Genomic DNA, 18,717 nt, shown 5'->3' on the forward strand with positions numbered 1-18,717 from the left:
AATCAAGAGTCGGATGCTTAACCGACTGAGCCACCCAGACGCCCCTGTTATGGATATCTTAATAATGTAACCTGAGAGCTTTACAGTAGCTTTCTTCTCATGTTCCTATTCCAGATGTGGAGGCCCAGGCCCAACAATATGAAGCCCTACACAAACACAAGTAGCACATTCAGGAGAGAGCCAATGAGCAGAGCTCATGTGTAACCAGCATATATTAAGCCAGTATTAGTCACTCTGTGGGAGAATTATGTTATGTACTGCACCTTTTGTGGAAATTTCCCTGTCTCCTTCTAGAATCACTGTATCTTCTCTTCCCAGCTTGGCACCCTCGTGTGGTAGGGGATATCAGGCATATACAGGTGCTCTTGGTCTGTTCACATCACCATTTAAACACTGAGTACCAGCTACTGTGTCAAAGGTCTGGCTGGTGCTTCTTTGGATAGTAGTTTATATGCTGTGCCACAGAACCAGCAAAACCACTGAGACTCCATATATCTGGTAGACATCTGTTTAGACACTCACTTCAAACCCCTCATGCTAATCACCTCTTGATTTCTCGTTAAAATGTATTTCCCAAAAGAGTGATTCCCCCATCCCCACCTCCCACCCTGCTATACACAGAAAATCCAGGGATGGTGACCCTTTGGAGTCATATTCACAGACCACATCATTTAGAAGCACCCTCCCCACAGTGTTTGTTACCTGCATTCATTCCCAGTCTCTTAGGCCACAGCCACATGCCACAATGTCGTAAGGCATTTGTTTTGATTTGGATGATGACTCTACTTTGGTCCTGAGTACACTCTTGTAGCTTTATCTTCCAAGAATTTTAAAGTTTCAGTGCGTAACTTCTGTGAAGGCAGATGTCAGGAGGCTAAGCAGGTATGACTTCTGGTTGTGCTCTGCAGAACTAAATGTCCGTTAGAATCTCTGTCTAGACCTGTAAGCTGCTAAGCTATGTCATATAAGATTTATTGTACTCCAGGGGTGCCTGGGTGGCTCAGTCGTTTAAGCGTCTAACTTCAGCTGAGGTCATGATCTTGAGGTTCGTGGCTTTGAGCCCCACGTTGGGCTCTGTGCTGACAGCTCACAGCCTGGAGCCTGCTTTGGACTCGGTGTCTCCCTCTCTCTCTGCCCCTCCCCTGCTCACACACTCTCTCTCTCTCTCTCTGTCTCAAAAACAAGTAAACATAGGGGCACCTGGGTGGCTCAGTTGGTTGGGTGTCTGACTTTGGCTCAGGTCATGATCTCCAGGTTCATGGGTTCAAGCTCTGTGCTCATAGCTCGGAGCCTGGAGCCTGCTTTGGATTCTGTCTCCCTCTCTCTCTGCCCCTCCTTCACTTGCACTGTGTCTCTTTCTTACTCTCAAAAATAAACATTTAAAAAATTAACATAGGGGCGCCTGCGTGGCGCAGTCGGTTAAGCGTCCGACTTCAGCCAGGTCACGATCTCGCGGTCCGTGAGTTCGAGCCCCGCGTCAGGCTCTGGGCTGATGGCTCGGAGCCTGGAGCCTGTTTCCGATTCTGTGTCTCCCTCTCTCTCTGCCCCTCCCCCGTTCATGCTCTGTCTCTCTCTGTCCCAAAAATAAATAAACGTTGAAAAAAAAATTAAAAAAAAAATTAACATAAATAAACATTAAAAAAAATTGCGGGGCAGGGGGACACCTGGGTGGCTCAATCAGTTGAGCATCCGACTTCAGCTCAGGTCATGATCTCAGGGCTTGTGGGTTCGAGCCCCGCAATGGGCTCTGTGCTGACAGCTCAGAACCTGGAGTCTGCTTCTGTTTCTCTGTCTCCCTGTCTCTCTGCCCCTCCCCCACTCACTCTGTCTTTCTCTGTCTCTCAAAAATAAACATTAAAAAAAATTTTTTTTTTAATTAAAAAGAATTTATCTGTACTCCATACATCTGTAGTGTAGCATCTTCTGGACTTAAAGTCATGTGTTTAACATCATACTAGTTACTTGTCTGGCCTACTAGATCCCCAATCAACCCAGTCAGACTAGTCCTCTGAAATAATTCTAAAAAATTTAATTTTTATCTTGGAGTCCTTATGACTTGCTCTGATGGATTGCATTTAAGAGATGAGAAAAAAGGAGTCAAGGCCACCTGATAGGTTTGGGGAATAAGTAACTGGATACATGGTGGTACAGCTTACTTAGGGGATAAAGATTAGTAAGAAACCGGTTTGAGAGCAAGACCAAGAAGAGTCTATTTTGGACATGCGAAGTTTGAGCTACTTTTTTTTTTTTAATGTTCATTTACTTTTGAGACACAGAGCGTGAGTGGGGGGGGTGGGTAGAGAGAGAGAGGGAGACAGAGGATGGAAAGCAGGCTCTGTACTGATAGCAGCGAGCCCGATGGCAGGGCTCGAACTCACAATCTGAAAGATCATGACCTGAGCTGACATCAGACACTCAACACACTGAGCCACCCAGGCACCCCAAGTTTGAGCTACTTTTTAGACATTCAGGAAAACAGTAGAATCTGTGAATCTGGAGCTCAGGGCAGGAAATAGTTTTGGGAGTTAAAGTATATGGGTAATTAATACCATAGGCCTCCTTGGGAGATGAGGAAATAAGGTAGTTATAAGTGTGGACAGCTACTTTGAGAAGTTTTGCTGTGGTGGGAAAGAGAATTGGGTCATAGCTAGAAAGGGTCGTGAGGTCAATTTAGGTTTTTAAAAAATAGGAGATCTTAAAGCATGTATGTAAGCTAAAAGGACTGATCCAGTAGGAGGAAATTGATGCATAAAATAAAAAGGGTAATTGCAGGAATTGATTTCTGGAATTGGTGAGACATTAGTAGTATGGGTTGCGTAGCACAGATGGAAAAGTTAGCCCTTGATAGGACTAGTTCCATCATAACTGGAAAGTAGGCCTAGAGTCTAGACACAGATTCAAGAAGGTTGGTGTTTGGTAAAAAGCATAAGGGAGAATTGATCTCTTTTGCCTACATTTCCTCACTGAAAGACAAAGTGACGTCATTGAAATTGAGAGTCAAAAGAGGGTGGTGTTGGAGGTTTGAGGAGGGAAAAGACGACATGAAGTAGTCTTTTCAGATTGGGAAAGTGAAATTATTAGGGAAATATGAAGGACTTTGTAGGCATTATTAAATACCCATTTGTGTGTAATGTATTACCATAGAACACAAGTTAGTTCCTTCATCCTTTTTTTTAAGCATCCTGATATGTATGAGAGAGCAGTGCTAAGAAAAGATCATCAGAAGAAATACGGAGCAACAGTTGATCTTTGGAGCATTGGGGTAACGTTTTACCATGCAGCTACTGGATCACTGCCGTTCAGACCATTTGAAGGGCCACGTAGGAATAAGGAAGTGATGTAAGTGATTTCTCCATCTAAAATTAGAAATAATTTTTAAAGTGTATTTTTGCTTTATTTTGTTTTGTCGTATGTTAGAGGTATATGCTAATGAAAATTGATTTAGCCATCATTTCTGATATTTTAAGCTATTTGGTTTTGAATAAGAGTGCAGCCTTATAAAGTGCATAGGCATAATTTTTTCTTATTGTGTTAAAATATCTTATGTACAAAGTGTAAATGGCATCCAGTCTTTGGCCCATCATTAAAAATACACTGCTTTCTGAATTATATTTCAGAAATGTTATATATGTTTATTTCTTTTTGTGTACTACTTATCAGGGATTTTCTTTTATGTAACTGAAAAAAATTGTACTTCTGTGGAGTACCAGAACCATTACCAGATGTAAAAGAAATAAAATTTTTACCCTGAACTGATCTGATTTCTTTTACCATTTCAAAAATAACATTTAATATACTATCAATTTTTTTTCTAATGTTGTGGTTTCAGTCCAAAGACTGAATGCATTTTACTAGTACATTATACCTTTCTGTTTTGCCGTAATTATTAGAAAATAGTTGCTGTGTGTAAAATCACTGTTGTAAACCAGATAATGGAGGAAAAGAGATGGAATTCTAGATGTGAAATTTATTATATAACATCTGTACACTGACCACACACCTTTTTATTGTGAGAGAAATTAGCGAATGACCTTGCTTCCCGAGAAATAGCCAATCCACGTACACATAAACTTACGAGGTTATGAATGTTGTTTAGAGAATGTTTGGGGACAGTAACTCACTGACAGCCCAGTGTATCCGATCATTCTTTAAATCTTACCTTTTCCCTCAGACCTTTATATTTGACCAGGCCTTTTGTAAGCAAACACGACTTAAATAATCACAACTGTAAAAATACAGTCTTTAATCTCATCTCAGGAAATTGAGGGAGAAGCATATTTTTCTGTTTGTTGATTTCAGGAGGTAAAACCAGCTGATATAATGACTTTTGCTAAAACCTGGATATCTACCTGTTTTCAGCAAGGACAGAGCACCTCTTCACGGGAAGACGACATCCATTACTATAGTGATGATTTTGGTGTAACATCATTTTGAGCCTGCTTTGCAGCAGCGTCCATTTTGTAAAATCTCTTCATTAATGAAGGCTGAGAGTAAATTCTTGTTTTTCTCATTGAACATAAGTTGTGCCTGACAGTTTACCATGTTTTGATTGTCGTACATACATTTTAAAGCATTTGAGGCATTTCTTGCTGTCCTAAAAATGGATTAAATAAAAGCATGATGCTCCCTAATAAAGGAAACATGTGACCCATCAGCAACTAGAAATACCTGATAACTTTGTCATCATGTGCACAGATACACCATTAGAAGAGTTTTCTTTCTTTATATGCACAGAAACTCTGGTTTTGGGGAACACTGATAATGAACGTTGAGAGGTGCTTGAAGTAGTAATAACACCTGTTTCACTCTCAAAGGATGCATCTGCCTCACATTATAGCTGTGTTGCCCCCTCAGTGTCTCATTTACATGTTGTCAATGTACTTTTATATGGATCTTACCAACATTAGTAAAGCTTTTCCAAGAATGTTAAGCACTCCTTTAAGGATTCTGTTTTCATTCTATTCATTTCTTTTTTCTTGCGTGAAACTCACATATCTCTACTTACTCCTCCACAGTCAGGCCTTTCTCATGTGAATGTACCTTATTTTTCACATTAATTTCCTTCTTCTGTGAAAACTCTGTTAAGGCAGAAACCCCAGCTGCCTCTTTAGGAAAGAGGCAAGTGATCCAAATCAGTGGTACTACTGGTTTGTTGTACTTTTTAGAGAAAAAATGATTTTTCTCAGAGCACATTTATGTAGACGTTAAACAAAAAATTATGCCCAAAATAATATCTATAAATTCATCGAAGACAGCTATATTAGGTTTCACATTTTCACCTGGATGAAAGTATTCCAGAAGGCATGAACTTTTATTTCTCTCTCACTCTCAGGTTTTGTTTAGGAAAGTGCTGAAACCTAAGAGGCTGCTTTTATTGACTTGCTGCATCTTTTATAGTATTCTTTTGCTTCCCCATCCATCTCTTTCTTCCGGTCATCTTTATTTTTATCACCTACCTCAAGGATCAAATTCAATTTGGCTTTTAATTTTGGTACACACACCTATTCCTGTATGTGTATATATTTTTTCAGTATGCAAAGAATCTTTCTGATACTATGCTGTGTATAGTTTTGTCTTTAAAAAAAAAATCAGGCTGTTGTTCATTCTGCAGTAATTTCACAGTCCAATTGACTGCCTGTGGATAATTTGGGTAAAAGGGATTTTAATGGCCTAGAGATATTCTGTAACATAACTTTTTTTGTGTTTGCTCGATTTTTTCAGATGGAAAAAGTTAATATTTTTGTTGTGAACATCAAGCTGCTGTTATATGGCACTCTGAGATCCCAATGAAAATTAATTATGGCATATATAAAATAATCGTACAACCACTATTCTACTTCAGTCAGTCAGATTCAAAGTATTTTGATTGTTTTATGGATCCTGTGAACATCAATCACAAAGTTTCGTCTAGTAGATAATTGTAGGTGCAACTGAGGAAATATTTTTCCAAAGCCCGTTGATAGGCTCTGCAATGAGGAACTGCTTAATTTATTCTCCATCTATTCCTCCCAAGGTATAAAATAATTACTGGAAAGCCTTCTGGTGCAATATCTGGAGTACAGAAAGCAGAAAATGGACCCATCGACTGGAGTGGAGACATGCCTATTTCTTGCAGTCTTTCTCGGTCAGTGTGGTGTATGCAGCTCTTCTTTTTTTGCACTTTGGTGTTTGGGATCTTCGTTGAGTAAAGTCACAGATACTTAAGTGTAGTTTGGTTTGGGGTTTTTTTGTTTGTATGTTGTTGTTTTTAAGATTTTACTATGTTTTAGATGGGCTTTGATAGGTGATTTTAGTCTTCGTGGCAATGTAAAGATGGATTCTGATCTATATGCATAATTTTGCCAGAGGTCTGTTAGGGCAGAAGGCATACATTTTCAGGATTGCTAATCATTAGTCTTAGAATTCTGTCCAGTGTAGGAATCCAGCTTAGTGAACTTTGTATCTTTTATATTGATCATCCATATTGATGGACCACAAATGGTGATACAGATAGGAATAACTAGAGTTCTAAAAAACAAACCCTCAAGAAGTTTATTTAGTTTTGTTTAATTTTTTTATTTTGGAGAGAGAGAGTGAGTGGCGGAGAGGGGCAGAGGCAGAAAGAGAGAGAGAGAGAGAGAGAGAGAGAGAGAGAGAATCTTAAGCAGGCTCTGTGCTCAATACAGAGCCTGATGTGAGGCTCGATCTCATGACCCTGAGATCATGACAGAGCTGGAAGCAAGAGTGGACACTTAACCTACTGAGCCACCCAGGTGCCCCAAACACTCGAGAAATTTAGTATTATCTTCATTTTTAAAAAGTACTCATATTATTGAAAAGGTAAGAATTAATAGTTTTCTACTACATTTTTCAGCATTCCAAATGTTCAGATGGGTCTTTTTAAACTTAGTAGCCAGAACTCAGAAACGTTATTATTGTCAGACACGAATTCTGTTATCACAAAGAAAAATTTAAGGAGAAAGAAATTAAAAGTAGAGAGTAAATTATTTTAGATTTTACTCTGGAAATAAAGCCAAAACACTCATCAATATTCAGAATTTCTGATTCCTGGGGCTCCTGGGTGGCTCAGTCAATTAAGCATCCATCTCTTGATTTTGGCTCAGGTCATGATCTCATAGTTCGTAAGATCAAGCCTTGCATCAAGCTCCACACTGACAGTGTGGGGCCTACTTGGGATTCTGTCCCTCCCTCTCTGCCCTTCTGCTGCTCATGCGTGCATGCACACTCTTCCTCTCAGAAAGAGAGAGAGTGAGAAAGAAAGAAGAAAGAATAGAATTTCTGATTATTGAATTAACTTCCATTTTTCCTGAGTATGGCAGTTATATAATCCATAAGTAATACAGGTTATGATTTACTGGCTTAACTACCTATTATAATTTGTGGGTGCTTTTTGTATGATTTTCTACATATAAAAAAATGAAAGAATTTAAATATTTAATATTTTAAATATTGAATATTATTATTTAAATCATCTATATCATAAGCTAATAAAATATCACCTATAATTTTATATTTCAATGTCTGCGAAACTCATTTAAACTAAGAGTTCTAATTCTAAAATCATTTTTGAAAACTATTCTGACAGTTTCATTTTTGTGTGTTGTTTAAAGAAGTCTCCAAAACAAAATTGGGTCATGCAGCCAGCATTATGAAGAGACATTCATTTCATTCGGGAACAGAAATTGCATATTGTCATAGTGATTTGTGTTAACTTTTGATTTAGAAAATACTCATTTTTGGAATCTCAGGCAAAACATAAAATGTAAAGGGGTCAGGAAGTGAACACTGGCTTTTTAATAATTGCTGAAACTTAGAATCAGTAATTTGACAATCTGAACTGTAGATTACATATTTCAGGAGGGTAGCAGGTCTTAACCTGCCTAATTAGTCTTGAGCATACCGAGTTATAAATTCTTTGATATAAATTGCTTAGGTAACAGAAAGCATATTATATAATCTTATGGGGTTTTTTTTAATAGTAAGGACTTCAAGTACTACAAATCAGCAGTGAAAACAACTATCAAAAATAAAGCAACTATAAAGATAACCATCGCTTCTTATATGTATTAGCCAAGACTGATAACAACGGAGAAAAACCTAAGTCAGCTGGTTTAAGTAAAGAAGGATATAGATTGGCCTTGTAATTAAAAGTATACATATGTATGTGACTCAAAGCCCAGCTGAATCCTTGGACTCAGTCTGTGTCGTCAAGACTTGGTCTCTTCAAATTGTTCAGGTCTGCTTCTGTCTGATTTGTTTTTACTTTAGGTCAGCCACAAAGTGGCTGCTACCATTCCCAGACTCACACTCTCAAAGCTTTGAAAGCCCAATGGGAAGACAGACTTTCTTGCCTGATAGTTTGAGCGAAGACTTCTAGGTTGATTCTCACTTCACTAACCTGCATGCTATCACCTGCTCACCTCCAACTAATCATAATAACCATACCTGGCTGTCATGCCCATCTCTGCACAGGGAGATAGTAGAGGAGAGGTATGGATTCTCTTACAAAAGGAGGGAGAATAGATACCTGTTAGTCAAAACTTAAAATATCCACTACTAGGGCACCTGAGCAACTCAGTCGGTTGAACATTTGACTCTTGATTTCAGCTCAGGTCATGGCTCTAGGCCATGTGTGTTAGTCTCCATGCTGAACATGAAGCCTGCTTAAGATTCTCTCTCCCTCCACTCCTCTCCCTGCCATCTGCCCCCTTCTCCCACTTGTATGTGCATTCTCTTTCTCTCTGTCCAAAATAAAAAAAAAAAAATAAGATCTCCACTACCTACTTTAAAAACTCTTAACAAAGATTTTTTCCAGTGTCTGCTATATAGTCAAGAATGTATTTTTTTTTTACTTTTTTTTTAATGTTTATTTTTTATTTTTGAGAGAGAGAGAGCATAAGTAGGGGAGAGGCTGAGAGAGAAAGGGAGGCAGAATCTGAAGCAGGCTCCAGGCTGTCAGCGCAGAGCCCTATGCGGGGCTTGAACCCATGAACCATGAGATCATGACCTGAGCTGAAGTTGGATGTTTAACCGACTGAGCCACCCAGGTGCCCCAAGAATATATTTTTAAAACTATTTGAAATTATCCGTGATTGAGAGTCTATTGGCATATATTGTGTAATTCATTGAAAGCATGAGAAAGAAAAAAGGTCCTTCCTTTTTTTTTTCTTTCTTTTTTTTTTTTTTTTTTTTAATCTAAGCCTACAAGGGGCGCCTGCGAGGCTCAGTTGGTTAAGCATCTGACTTCAGCTCAGGTCATGATCTCACAGTATGTGAGTTCAAGCCCCGCGTCGGGCTCTGTGCTGACAGCTCAGAGCCTGGAGCCTGCTTCAGATTCTGTGTTTCCCTCTCTCTCTGCCCCTCCCCTGCTCTGCTGTGTCTCTCTCTGTCTCAAAAATAAATAAAAACATTCTTAAAACCTTAAAAAAAAAAAACCTAAGCCTACTAGTCAAAGATTATCTCTAGTTGAATTGGCACTAGTTGATTGTCAGATGATTACATTAATTTTACTTACTGAAGAAGTATACTTCAAAAAAAATAGCAGTATACTACAAAAGGCATATAAATTCAGCATTAAAAATTATATATTTGAGGGACACCCTGGGTGGCTCAGTTGGTTAAGCTTCCAATTCTTGATTTTGGTTCAGGTCGTGATCCCATGGTTTCGGAAATCGAGCCCCAAATCGGGCTCTGCACTAACAGCAAGGAGCTTGCTTGGGATTTTCTCTTTGTTTCTCTGTGTGCCCCCCCCCCCCCGCCCCTGCTTGCTCTCTTTGTCTCTGTCTCTCAAAAATAAGTAAACTTAAAAAAATTATATATTGGAGAGGCATATTAAAAGGACATTAGAGGTGCCTGGGTGGCTCAGTTAGTTAAGTGTCTGAATTTCGTAGTTCTTGAGTTTGAGCCTCACATCAGGCTCTCTGCTGTGGAAACAGTTCCCGCTTTGGATCCTCTGTCCCCTTCTCCCTCTGCCCCTTCCCAGCTCAGGCCGTGCACTTTCTCTCAAAAATAAATAAATAAATAAATAGATTGATAGATTGATTAGATAAGTAGATGGACAAATAGACATTAAAGGGATGCCTGACCTGGGGCGCCTAGGTGGCTCAGTCAGGTAAGCATCTAACTCTTGATTTTGGCTCAGGTCATGCTCACGGTTTGTTGCATTCAAGCCCTGCTAAATGCACAGAGCACAGAGCTTGCTTAAGATTCTCTCTCCCCTCCCCTCTCTCTCTGCTCCTCCCCATTCTCTCTCTCTTTCTCCCAAAATAAATAAATAAACTTTTTTTAAAAAAGGTGGGGGGGGGGGCCCTGGATGGCTCAGTCAGTTAAGCATCTGACTCTTGATTTCAGCTTAGGTCATGATTGCATGGTTCGGGAGTTGGAGCCTCACATCAGGCTCTGTGCTGTTAGCATAGAGCCTGCTTGGGATTTTCTCTCTCTCTCTCTCTCTCTCTCTCTCTCTCTCTCTCTGCCCCTCCCTCACTCTCACACACACTCTCTCTCAAAAATAAATAAACTTTAAAAAAAAAAGGACATTAAAAACCCTGAAATTAAACCATTATCTTATCCTCATAACTGCCTGGTTCTAATCAACTGATCTCACCTGGATAGCCATGTATATATACATATATAGATTGTGTTTGGAAAAATGAGAAAACTTGGGAAGGGATGAATCAAAGAGAATAATCAATAAAAGATAAGTTAACATAAAAATACCATAACCCCAGGGGCACCTGGGTGGCTCAGTTGGTTAAACGTCAGACTCTTGGTTTAGGCTCCGGTTATGATCTCAGTTCATGAATTTGAGCCCCACATCAGGCTCTGTGCTGGTGGCACAGAGCCTGCTTGGAATATATTTCTCTCTCTCTCTCTCTCTCTCTCTCTCTCTCTCTCTCTCTAAACAAACAAACAAACTTTTTAAAAAATACCATAACTCCTGATGCATTGACAAGTAATTTTAAACCAAGGTTACCTGACATTCTGAAAAGTTGGCAGATTTTTTTAAATCTTAAATTAAGTAATAGCAATTCCTTTGATTTGTTGGTAAATATTATGATTTTGTATCTGGACAGAATGTAACATTCAGTCTTCAAGTAACTTTTTCAATACTATTTTAGGGGTCTTCAAGTTCTACTTACCCCTGTTCTTGCAAACATCCTTGAGGCAGATCAGGAAAAGTGTTGGGGTTTTGACCAGTTTTTTGCAGAAACTAGTGATATACTTCATCGGATGATAATTCATGTTTTTTCACTGCAACAAATGACAGCCCATAAGATTTATATTCATAGCTACAATACGTAAGTACCTCTTTATATTTTCATCCTGTATCATAATGTTTTGTTTTGTTTTGTAATTATCTTCCTAAATTAGAAGAGGAAAAGGAAAAGATGTCTCAGCTTCTCTAAAAGTACCTACCCACTTCTCACTTAGGAAATTATGTTTGAGCCTGGTTAGTACTTGGATGGGAAATTATGTTTGAGTGTTTACTAAACTCTTTTTTTGCTTATTTTTGGAGTAAAAAGATCAATTTTCTACTTTTATAAAATATACAGGTAAATTAGCTTGTTCTTAAACTGCAACTTTTACAAGACTATTTTTGTTTCTATGCCTTCTCTCTTACATAATCACATAACCACAAATAACATCCACAAATCCATAAATGGGCTGGGTTTTATTGAGAGTATTATGGTCCGGGTCACCTGGCTGAGTCAGTAGACCATGCGACCCTGAGTTCAAGCCCCATGTTGGGCATAGAGCCGACTTACAAAAAAAAAAAAAAAAGAAAAAAGAAAAAAATTTACGAGTAGTATCCTATCATTTAAAAAACGTTAAAGCGTAAGTCTTAAATATAGCTAGTGTAATTATTATTTGCATATGTGGCATAAACCCCTTATTAGGTGCTGGAGAAGTAATCATTTGTTTTACCTAAACAAAAACACATTGTACCTATATTATAAAAAAAATCTACCTATGTGATAGAACTACATTTAACTAAATACACTCACACTTACATGTAAAGCTAAGGAAATCTGAATATCATAGGTGGATTATATCAGTATCCATATCCTGGATAGGATACATATACTATTCATATAGTATAATAATATATGCAGGATGTTACCATTGGGGGACACTGGGTGAAGGGTATATGGTATCACTGTGTATTATTTCTTACAACTGCATGTCAGTCTACAGTAACCTCAAATGTTTTTTAAAATGAAGAGGGCATGGGGCGCCTGGGTGGCTCGGTCGGTTAAGCGTCCCACTTCGGCTCAGGTCACGATCTCATGGTCCGTGAGTTCGAGCCCCGCGTCGGGCTCTGTGCTGACAGCTCGGAGCCTGGAGCCTGTTTCAGATTCTGTGTCTCCCTCTCTCTCTGCCCCTCCCCTGTTCATGCTCTGCCTCTCTCTGTCTCAAAAATAAATAAACGTTAAAAAAAAAAATTAAAATGAAGGGGGCAGCTCTTTCTGCCCTCAGGTCCTGTCCCTGTGCTATAATAAAAACACCTTTTGTACTGAAAAAAATAAAATAAAAATAAAATGAAGGGGAAAAAACATTACACCCATTCTATGTGCCTTAATGTCTGTTTTGACAAGAGTCAAATAGCAGTTCTGATATCTTATAAAACCTTTACTGGCAATTAATGTATTCAGGAATAAAATTAATTAAAGTAATATTTTAGGTACTAATATGTAATATGTATAATATACTGTTAATATAAACATAAAAGAATACAATATAATGAATAAAATAATATTAATATAAAATTAGATTAAATGTGTATTATTCATCTTTATTTTGTTATGTAATAGCGTGAATAAATCTGTGTCAGAGTTAGGTGTTGGCAACTATTTCATTTTAAGAACATATGTGAACATTAAAAAGCCCACCCAAGCCTGAGCCAGATCACAGCCTTTCCACTGAAATGTCTCTTTGATTGCATAGATCTGTTTAGGGAGAATCTACTTTTTCCCCTAAAACATCATTTTGAAAATACCTGGTTATATTAATTCATTCAACAAATATTTATAGTCACGTCACAGATACCACTGTGAGTTCTTTGTCATTTAATCCTCACAACAGCTCTGTGAGGTGGGTATTATCGCTTGTGTTTTATAGATGAGGAAACAGCATAGAGGTGTTAAGTAACTTAAGGTATTTTCCGCAAGTCAGTATAACTGGAATTTGAACCCACGTAGTCTGATCCAGAGTCCTTGCTCTAAAGTGCTGTGTTATGTTGGCTCCCCATTCTTCAACATGAAGAATCCTGTATCTTATACATATTCAGTATAGGTGTTCAGACATAAAAGTATTCTAGAATGGATTACTGCATAGACAGGTCTGTGCAATTTTCAGTTTAATAGACATTATAGTATCCACATCAACAAAACAGTGTTTCTATAGACCTGCCGTGATCTGAAGTATCTCTTAGAAAGAAATGTTGTACCTCCCTACCCCCCCCCCCCCGATTTATTTCTTACTCCATCCCAGTAATGTTGTCCCTTTGCATTTTTCTCACACAGTGCTACTGTATTTCATGAACTGGTATATAAACAAACCAAAATTATTTCTTCAAATCAAGAACTTATATATGAAGGACGACGTTTAGTTATAGAACCTGGAAGACTGGCACAGCATTTTCCTAAAACTACTGAGGAAAATCCCATCTTTGTAGTGAGTCGGGAACCTCTGAGTACCATAGGATTAATATATGAGAAAAGTAAGTTGGAATTTTTCTAGTGTTCTTCATAGCCATTAAAAAAAAAAATGACCTGTAAAAATGATTGGCATCTTCATAAAGTTGATTGATGAGGACAGTAATGTAGAATTTTCATAAACTTAAAAATTTTATAAATAAGTTGAATGAGACTAGTAATAAAATTGAAAAGCCTTGTAGGAACATAATTTGACCTTAAATATTTTGTGTCATAAAATGGTAGTTTGTCATGTATGCTTTACTGTAGCTCTCTGCTTTTAGTATTTTACTAACATTCAAAATAACCTTTTGTATCACAAGTTTGAGCCAATATTTATTGTGTCCACTGTGAATAGGACACTTTGTCAGGCTTTGGAATCTATGAAAAATCAGATCTACATTTTGGAATCTTAAATTATTAATTGTACTGGTGAAAAAAAAAATTACCCAGATATTTACTTTTCTGTTTGGATCTTTGGGATTTGATTTAGATTTAAAGAGAAGCATTGAGCTTGTGTTGTATTGGAATATATCTAAGAAAAGAACTAAACTCCTTAGAAATATTTCTGGTAATTTCTTAGTTGTTAAAGAATGAGCATTTTTGCTTCAAGTGATTTTTTTTTTTAACCAGGAAAAGAACATAAAAGAGTTTTGTTACTAATGTTTAATTTGGGGGTAATGTAGATGTTAATGTTTAATTTAGAGATTGCTGTATAAAAGCTATAGTAATTTATTCAAAATACTTTATTTCTGATTTTAATTTTTTTACTTCATATTTCAGTTTCCCTTCCTAAAGTACATCCACGTTACGATTTAGATGGGGATGCTAGCATGGCTAAGGTTAGTGTTTAATTAAGTTACTATGTAAACATCTGAATTAAAATTATCTTATCAACAATGGAAGCAATAAAATGTGTTATCTTTACATACGCCTATATGATTTAAGAACTTATTCATTTAAGTTGTTATCCATTGCAGGGGCACCTGGGTGGCTCAGTCGGTTAAATGTCCGACTTAGGCTCAGGTCATGATCTCGTAGTTTGTGAGTTTGAGCCCTGCGTCGGGCTCTGTGCTGACAGCTCAGAGCCTGGAGCCTGCTTCGGATTCTGTGTTTCCCATTCTCTCTGCTCCTCCCTGGCTCATGCTCTATCCCTGTCTGTCTCTCAAAAATATAATGTTCAAAAAAAAAATTGTTACCCAATGCAGATTATTTTGTTCTTTTTTGTTAATTTTTTTTTTAACATTTATTTAATTTTGAGAGACAGAGTGAGACAGAGCACGAGTGGGGGAGGAGCAAAGAGAGAGAGGCGGGGACCCAGAATCCAAAGCAGGCTCCAGGCTCTGAGCTGTTAGCACAGAGCTCAATGCAGGGCTCAAGCCCACAGACCATGAGAGACCATGTCCCAAGCCGAAGTCAGACGCTTAACTGACTGAGCCACCTGGGTACCCCTCTTTCTTCCTTATATCTTTTGTTAAATTCCTCAGAAAATTTTCTCTATTGAGACAGAACGTTTAACATTATCATGTTAAGGCTGAAATATTTATTGTATCTGTCCTTAGCTTTTAGAAATTGGTAGTTTGTGTTTTTAAATTAACCTGATAAAAATATATAAGCTTGAAAATTTTTATGTAAAAGTTTTTCTTATCCTGTACCACAATTTGCACCAAATACTGACATTTGTGTTTCTTCATTAGGCAATAACAGGAGTTGTATGTTATGCTTGTAAAATTGCCAATACCTTGCTGCTTTATCAGGAATTAATGCGAAAGGGGATACGATGGTTGATGTAAGTAATAGACTGAAATTGAAAATGAGTGGTAACTGCTCCATCGTTGATACTTTACCTCTTCAGACTAAGAAGCATCAAGTGCTTGGGGTTTTTTATTGTTTGGTTTGGTTTTTAAGGATTTTATCTTTCCTTTTTTAATTTTATTTTTTTGAGAGAAAGAGAGAGACAGAATGGGAGCAGGAGAGGGGGCAGAGGGAGAGAGAGAAAGGGAGAGAGAGAATCCCAACCTGGCTCCATGCTCTGTGCAGAGCCCAGCACAGGGCTCGATCCCACAAACTGTCAGACCATGACCTGAGGTGCAGTCAAGAGTCACATGCTCAACTGACTGAGCCACCCAGGCTCATTCCTAAAGATTTTATTTTTAAGTCATCTCTACACCCAGTGTAGGGCTCGAACTCACTACCGCAAGATCCAAAGTCACATGCTCCACCTACTGAGCCAGCCAGGCACCCCTTCTGTAATATTATAATACATTTGTTTCACATTTGGTGTACAAAACATTTAGCAACTATTTTTTTATTTGATTCCTGCAGCAGCTTGTGAGATACATAGGACAAATAGTATCTGAATTTTAAAACTTATGCCACACTGTACATACAGGTGATGGTAAATGAATTCTTTTTCCAAGGACTTGACTCAGCTGTCATTTCACTCTCTTGGTGGGTGGCCTTTGGCATTGTTGTAATCCAAGATAGTCTGGACTTGTTCTAGAATTCTAGCCCCAGGCAACCTCTCATATGCTTTCTGTCTATATAGATTTGCCTATTTGAGACACTTCATATAAATGAAATTATACAATGGAGTACAAACTCACCTTGACAAGCAATAAGAGCTGTTGTTTTTTTTTTTTTTTTTTAAGTAAATCATGTTAATATAGTTACTCTGGCTCAGAATATTGATTAATTAAGTATTATCTTTCCTGAAAGTGACCCTAAGAAATATTTTGTGGATGAAGATGATTTGCCCCCCCCCTTTTTTTTTTACTTTTCATGATTTGTAGATGTTCTTTCCATCTGATAGAAATGGAGAATAAATGGTCTCTCTTGAACATCATGCCTCTAGTTTCTGTACACCATCATTTAAGGCTTTTGAATTTTATACACACACAGCAATGGCCTCGTGTTCCCTGGGATCATAATGCCCTTTGGCCTAGTGCTTGTGACAGTTTATATGTACCTCCCTCACGCCTATCCTTCCCTTCTTACGAAAGCATGTCATCATTCTCATCCTGCTGGTGCTTTAAGAAGAAAAAAGAATGACACTTTTTTTGTTAAACTCATAAGTTTATGGGTTTTTTTTTTTTAGGTGTTCACATATCCAGCTTATAAGCCTATGCTTTTCTCTTTCCATTAAGAAGGCTTTTTGTTTTTACTAAATTTCTGGAAAAATCTGAGTGTTGACTCCATTTACTTTTGTGGTATTGTAACTAACAGCTCTCATGTTCTCTTGTTCTTGTTATGTACCACAGTCACTGCTCCGTGAAGCTTTTATTCCTTTTACCTATTAACTTTTAGTTTAATAAGTCATGAGAAAATAGTTTTTTGTTTTGCTTTGGTTTTTGGTTTGGGGTTTTTTTTGAAAATGGGTTTTGTTTTGTTTTTTAATTTTTTTATTAAAAAAATTTTTTTTAATGTTTATTTATTTTTTGAGAGAGAGAGAGAGTGAGTGAGTGTGAGCAGGGGCGGGGCAGAGAGAGAGAGGGAGGCACAGACTCCGAAGCAGGTTCCAGGCTCTGAACTGTCAGCACAGAGCCCGATGTGGGGCTCAAACCCACAAGCTGTGAGATCATGCATGACCTGAGCCAAAGCCAGATGCTTAACCGACTGAGCCACCCAGGCACCCCGAAAATGGTTTTTAATGTAAGACCACTGCTGGCAAGCTTTTTCAGTTAGTAATTTTTTTTTCCTTTTTTTTTTTTCACCAATAAAGGACTTTATTTGAAATCTGTATCTATTCCATGTTTCAAACACGACAGTTTTGTATTAGAAATACAGCTCTCTGCCGCTAACTATGGGGGATATTTGCCCTGCTAATTAACCAAAATTAAAAGGATCCAAAGAGACAGAGAGTGACCCAAGAAAGCCTCTGATGGTCTATGAACTTGAGCTCCTGTCTCTCATACTCCTTTGTTGTTAATTTTTTTAATCAAAAAATATTTTTTTAGGAATAGAATTTAGTGATTAATCATTTAATAACACCTAGTGCTCATCCCAGAGTCCTCCTTAATGCCCAGTTCCCCCTCAGCACTTCTTCCACCCAACACCCCACCACCAACCTTCAACTTGTGCTCTGTATTTAGGAGTCTCTTATGGTTTATCTTCCTGTCTGTTTTTACGTTATTTTTGCTTCCCTTCCCTTATGTTCATCTGTTTTGTATCTTAAAGTCCTCATATGAGTGAAATCATAAGATACTTATCTTTCTCTGACTTATTTTGCTTAGCATAATACACTCTAGTTCCATCCACATTGTTGCAAATGACAAGATTTCATTCTTTTGATTGCCGAGTAGTACTCCGTTGTGTGTACATATATATATATATATATATATATATATATATATATATATATATATATGTACACACACCATATCTCTTTTATCCATTCATCTATTGATGGACATTTGGGCTCTTTCTGTACTGTAGTGCAATTGCTGGGTAAGAGGGTAGTTCTACTTTTAATTATTTGAGGAACCTCCATACTGTTTTCCAGAGTGGCTGCACCAGTTTGTGTTCCCACCAACAATGCAAAAGAGATCATCTTTCTATGCATCCTCACCAATATTCGTGTTGCCTGAGTCGTTAATTTTAGCCATTCTGACAGGCGTGAGGTGGTATCTCATTGTGGTTTTGATTTGTATTTCCCTGATGATGAGTGATGTTGAGCATTTTTTCATGTGTCGGTTGGCCATCTGGATGTCTTCTTTGGAAAAGTGTCTATTCGTGTCTTTGGCCCATTTCTTCACTGGATTATTTGTTTTTTGGGTGTTGAGTTTGATGAGTTCTTTATAGATTTTGGATACTAACCCTCTATCTGATAGGTCATTTGCAAATATCTTCTCCCATTCCGTCAGTTGCCTTTTAGTTTTGCTGATTGTTTCTCTGTGCAGAAGCGTCTTATCTTGATGAAGTCCCAATAGTTCATTTTCACTTTTGTTTCCCTTGCCTCTGGGTGACATGTCAAGTAAGAAGTTGCTGTGGTTGAGGTCAAAGAGGTTGTTGCCTGTTTTGTCCT

The 18,717-nt window shown here is 37.8% G+C and overlaps 1 protein-coding gene across 3 annotated transcripts in view; it reads left to right on the forward strand.

Moving 5' to 3' along the window:
- TBK1 (TANK binding kinase 1) overlaps positions 1-18,717 on the forward strand; it is a 54,061-nt gene that overhangs the window by 18,974 nt on the left and 16,370 nt on the right. For all 3 annotated transcript variants that reach the window (XM_023257194.2, XM_023257192.2, XM_023257193.2), the window contains exons 6-11: positions 3,179-3,339; positions 6,014-6,124; positions 11,118-11,297; positions 13,524-13,720; positions 14,478-14,536; positions 15,392-15,483. In XM_023257194.2, coding sequence (XP_023112962.2) covers positions 3,179-3,339; positions 6,014-6,124; positions 11,118-11,297; positions 13,524-13,720; positions 14,478-14,536; positions 15,392-15,483 — 800 coding nt within the window. The remainder of the gene's footprint in view (positions 1-3,178; positions 3,340-6,013; positions 6,125-11,117; positions 11,298-13,523; positions 13,721-14,477; positions 14,537-15,391; positions 15,484-18,717) is intronic.

Source organism: Felis catus, chromosome B4 (assembly GCF_018350175.1).
Source record: "Felis catus isolate Fca126 chromosome B4, F.catus_Fca126_mat1.0, whole genome shotgun sequence".
Classification (NCBI taxonomy): domain Eukaryota; kingdom Metazoa; phylum Chordata; class Mammalia; order Carnivora; family Felidae; genus Felis; species Felis catus.